General features: G+C 35.2%; 1 protein-coding gene across 1 annotated transcript; it reads right to left on the bottom strand.

The window, feature by feature from the left end:
* Positions 1–395: 395 nt before the first annotated feature.
* On the bottom strand, positions 396–3539 carry LOC148212423 (multicystatin-like). The gene is made up of 2 exons (XM_088122222.1): positions 3503–3539; positions 396–1251 (listed from the first exon to the last, which is right to left on the bottom strand). The coding sequence occupies exons 1-2, from the start codon at positions 3537–3539 to the stop codon at positions 575–577; spliced, it is 714 nt and encodes a 237-aa protein (XP_087978348.1). The 3' UTR covers positions 396–574.
* Between the last annotated feature and the right edge of the window lie 224 nt (positions 3540–3763).

Genomic DNA, 3763 nt, shown 5'->3' with positions numbered 1-3763 from the left:
AGGTTTTGTAACTACTTAAGAAAGAAAATACAGCCCTTCTACTACAAATGATGTGCAATTCTAGTGTTTTATATTTGTAATTGTAATGTAATGCTGACAGGGAAAACGATGAAGGAGAAAGTTAGTAGTTTGGGTCCATGCCTCAACTGTTATACTTTCTTTGTCTATCTTGTCCTTTTTTCTCTCTCCTCTTTCATCTGTCTCTCTTTTACCCTTTTGCTCTCTTCTCTCCACGGTGGAAATTAGTACTTTCTGTCCATGTCTTAACTCTTACGATATTCGTATATGATTAAATTTAGCCTAATTCAATCGCTTAAGATTTTGGATTCATTAGCAATAATGTAAAAACTACAACCCTTAATTAAGTTGGAAAGCGTATATAAAAGAGTGCAACACATGGTTATATAAAAGCAAACTCAATAGAGATTTAAGAGGAGATGATTGGATGAAAGATAGAGATACAATAAACATAGAGAATTGAAGAGTGTAACATGTAGAAGGCCATGAAACATTTTTATTTGTTGGTGGCGAGAGTAGTTGTAGGCAGTACAATGACTGGGGACATTCAAGGTGGTCAGTTATGGTAGATCTTTAAAGACGTAAGTTGTCTGCGGCTCTCATATGGAATGTCATACACGATGACCTCATATTTGGGAATTAGACCGCCGCTTTTGATGTATATTATGAGCTTGTAGTTAGTTCCAGCCACCACCTGTTCTTCCCCACTCACCACTTCCTTGAATACAAATGGTGTAGAGGTACTAGGGTTTATCCTGTTGTACTCAATCACTGCCCACCTTCCGATTTCGGAAACGTATGGGTCACTCAAATTTTTGATCGGCTGATATCCGCCGATCACTAGGGGTGGAGAAACATGCATGATGGGATGGAAAAATGTAAGGTTTCTGTGGCTCTCCCATGGCTTGTCATACACAATGGCCTCACATTTCTGAGCTCGTTTGTCAATGGTGACCATTAACATGAGCTTGTAGTTACTTCCTTCCACCACCTGTTTTTCCCCACTCACCACTTTTTGGTATACATATGGCGTAGAGGAACTCCCTCGTCTCCTGTTGTACTCAATACATGCATACCTTGCGATTTCCTGAACATATGGGGCATCCAAATCTTTGATCGGCTGATAGCCGCAACCGTGGGAGCAGGGGCAGAGGTGGCAGCTGCCACCATTGCTGGAAGCAGGACAACCAGAAACAGAGGAGCAGAAAACAGTTTCATTGTCTCTTACTAATACTCAGCTCTTTATTTGGTGAACAAAGTAGGAGTAGCTTAAGCTTATTTATACAACTTCGAACCAGTTCTAAAGTTCGAATTTACATATTTATTTCTAAACAGATATAACTATAAATTGTTTACAGCCACTCAAATGATTCTAATTTAAAACGTGTTCATGTGAAGGTGGGCTGGTGGGGTCCCGAAAACAACAGCTTTAAATTATATATTTGAATCAACCTCACATTCCTATTTTCAAAGAATTTTACTACCACTCAACACCATTAAAATGGATGATATTAAAAAAAAAAAATTATGCCATTAGAATTTTGTAGGGTGAGCGATTTTTGGGATGGTTATACTGCTAGAAAATTAATTATTATCCTAAGTAGTTATTATGTCGAAGCCCTCCCCTCTGAATCTTTATGATTTATGTTGGACATTTAGATCAATGAACCAACCCGTGATCCATGGTTTTTGTGTATCCTACTTGTTGCCACAATGTTGTATACAAAATAACAATGGACCACGTTACATGATCAAAATAGAATGCAAAGAATGAATTGATGATATGATTTAAAAAAGGTTCATAAGGAAAAAAAATATTATTATTAGGGATCCAAATAAGTTCATGGACCATTGGGAAGGTTTTCTCAAATTTCAAAGAGTATAATGTTATTTTTAAAACTTTAATGACCAAATTAGATATTATTAAACTTTAATTTTAGGAACCAAAGTATATTTTTACCCGGTAATATTTTATCATAATGTATTCAACGGTTAGATTTTAGAAACCGTCTCAAATATGATTCCATGTAAATATTGTGAGATGCATTCAATGGCTAAATCAAAGCAACTAAGAGTAAGGTACACTAAATAGAACAACCAAGCTAAAATGTAATGCCTGTGAAGAGAATAAAGCTGGTGTTTATTTAAGGCTGTTGAAAGTTGTGTAAGAAGTTGAGAAGATTAATGCATCCATTGAAATCCAAGCCTTTTGACTTGTAACTTTGAACGAAAAACAATCCACATATATGGTGAGATGATACGTGGCTCCAAAATAAGTTGTCAAAACACATCAAAACTCCCATTTCATTAAAAGTCTCAAGTTCTGCAAAAGTCAGCTTTTACAAGCTTTTATATATACATGTTTGAACTATGATCGGATGATTATGCAAGAATTTGATACAAAACACCTCCTTTGAATAAAGTTTAAGCTAACATGATTTGATCCCTTTTTAAATTAGGACATATAGAAAAATGTGTTTTAAATATGTCACCACATAGCTATCAATAATCATGAGGTTTGATCTCAAAACCAATTTGTAATAAGAGGCCTAACTCATGTTTATTATAAACCTTTGTAAGGTCCATTTTCTTTCAAATGTAGGATTCTTAACATGTCCTCTCAAGATCGTGACTCTTTTAACTCATCGATCTTGTCTGAATCCCATTTTTAGATCGGATGCTCATTTGAGGTTTTGAGCTCGGATACCATAACAATATTCATGAGGTTTCATCTCAAAATCAATTGGCAATGAGAAGAGTAACTCGTGTCTATTATAAACCATTGTAAGGTCATTTTCTTTTAATGTGGGATCCTTAATAATAACGTATAAAGAAGATATGATTTCTCATTTTAGGTATAAACAAGTATGAAAACTCATCATGTGTGTTGAATAAACTTTGGTACCTTCCATTCAAAAATTGTTGGTTCCCAAGATTAAATAGACGTTCAAGTTTGTATTAGACGTGATCAAGGGGACATGAATAGAATTGTCAAACTAGAGGGCTTCTTGAAATTATTCAAATTATTTTATAATGTTCTAAGAAATATTCTCACTATCAGAACTTATAGCTTGACGTAGACAAAATCGTCGACCAAAGCTATTTATCTCAATGAAAAATAAAAACTCTAGAGAGTGCACCATCTCCCGACTTTTACCAACAAAAGTCGGGAGAAGTAACCTTCTACTATGTTTTTTAAAAAGGCCGGGAGAAGTTAACATCACTCGACATTTGATAAAAAAGTCGGGTGTAGCTTTGCAACTAAGCACGCCCAGGTTGCCCATTGTCTCCCCATCTTTTCTAGAAGAAGTCCGTAGAATATTGGCAACTTGGCCGCCAAGTTTCCAATTTTCTCCCGACATTTGTTAAAACAGGTCGGTAGAAGTGAACTTTGCTTGACGATTTTGAAGAAATGTCGGGATATGGAGACCTCAATCTCCGATGTTTTTGAGTACTCGCTACGGTGGTGAGGTAATTAGATTACCTCTTTGAAATGGAAATATCTTGAGTTTCCTCTTCATCGTAAGCTATACTCGGATTGTGATATATATGATTTTAATCTTTTAAGTTTTTTTTTTCCAACTTTCCTTTGTATTTGGGAGAAATAATTTGTTATCACAAAAATTCCTCACTGCTTTTGTAATTTGCCTCTGCTTTCGTTATTTTGTTTATATTTGATATTTAAGTGTGAGGATTGTAGTTTTTGTTTGAGGTTGAAATCCGCAAAAACCCATTAAATTTTGGG

The sequence above is a fragment of the Momordica charantia genome (genome assembly GCF_013281855.1).
Source record: "Momordica charantia cultivar OHB3-1 chromosome 3 unlocalized genomic scaffold, Mcharantia_2.0 BLBB01000003.1, whole genome shotgun sequence".
Taxonomy (NCBI): domain Eukaryota; kingdom Viridiplantae; phylum Streptophyta; class Magnoliopsida; order Cucurbitales; family Cucurbitaceae; genus Momordica; species Momordica charantia.
Note: the sequence above shows the minus strand (reverse complement) of the source record. Positions and strands in the feature narration are given on the sequence as shown.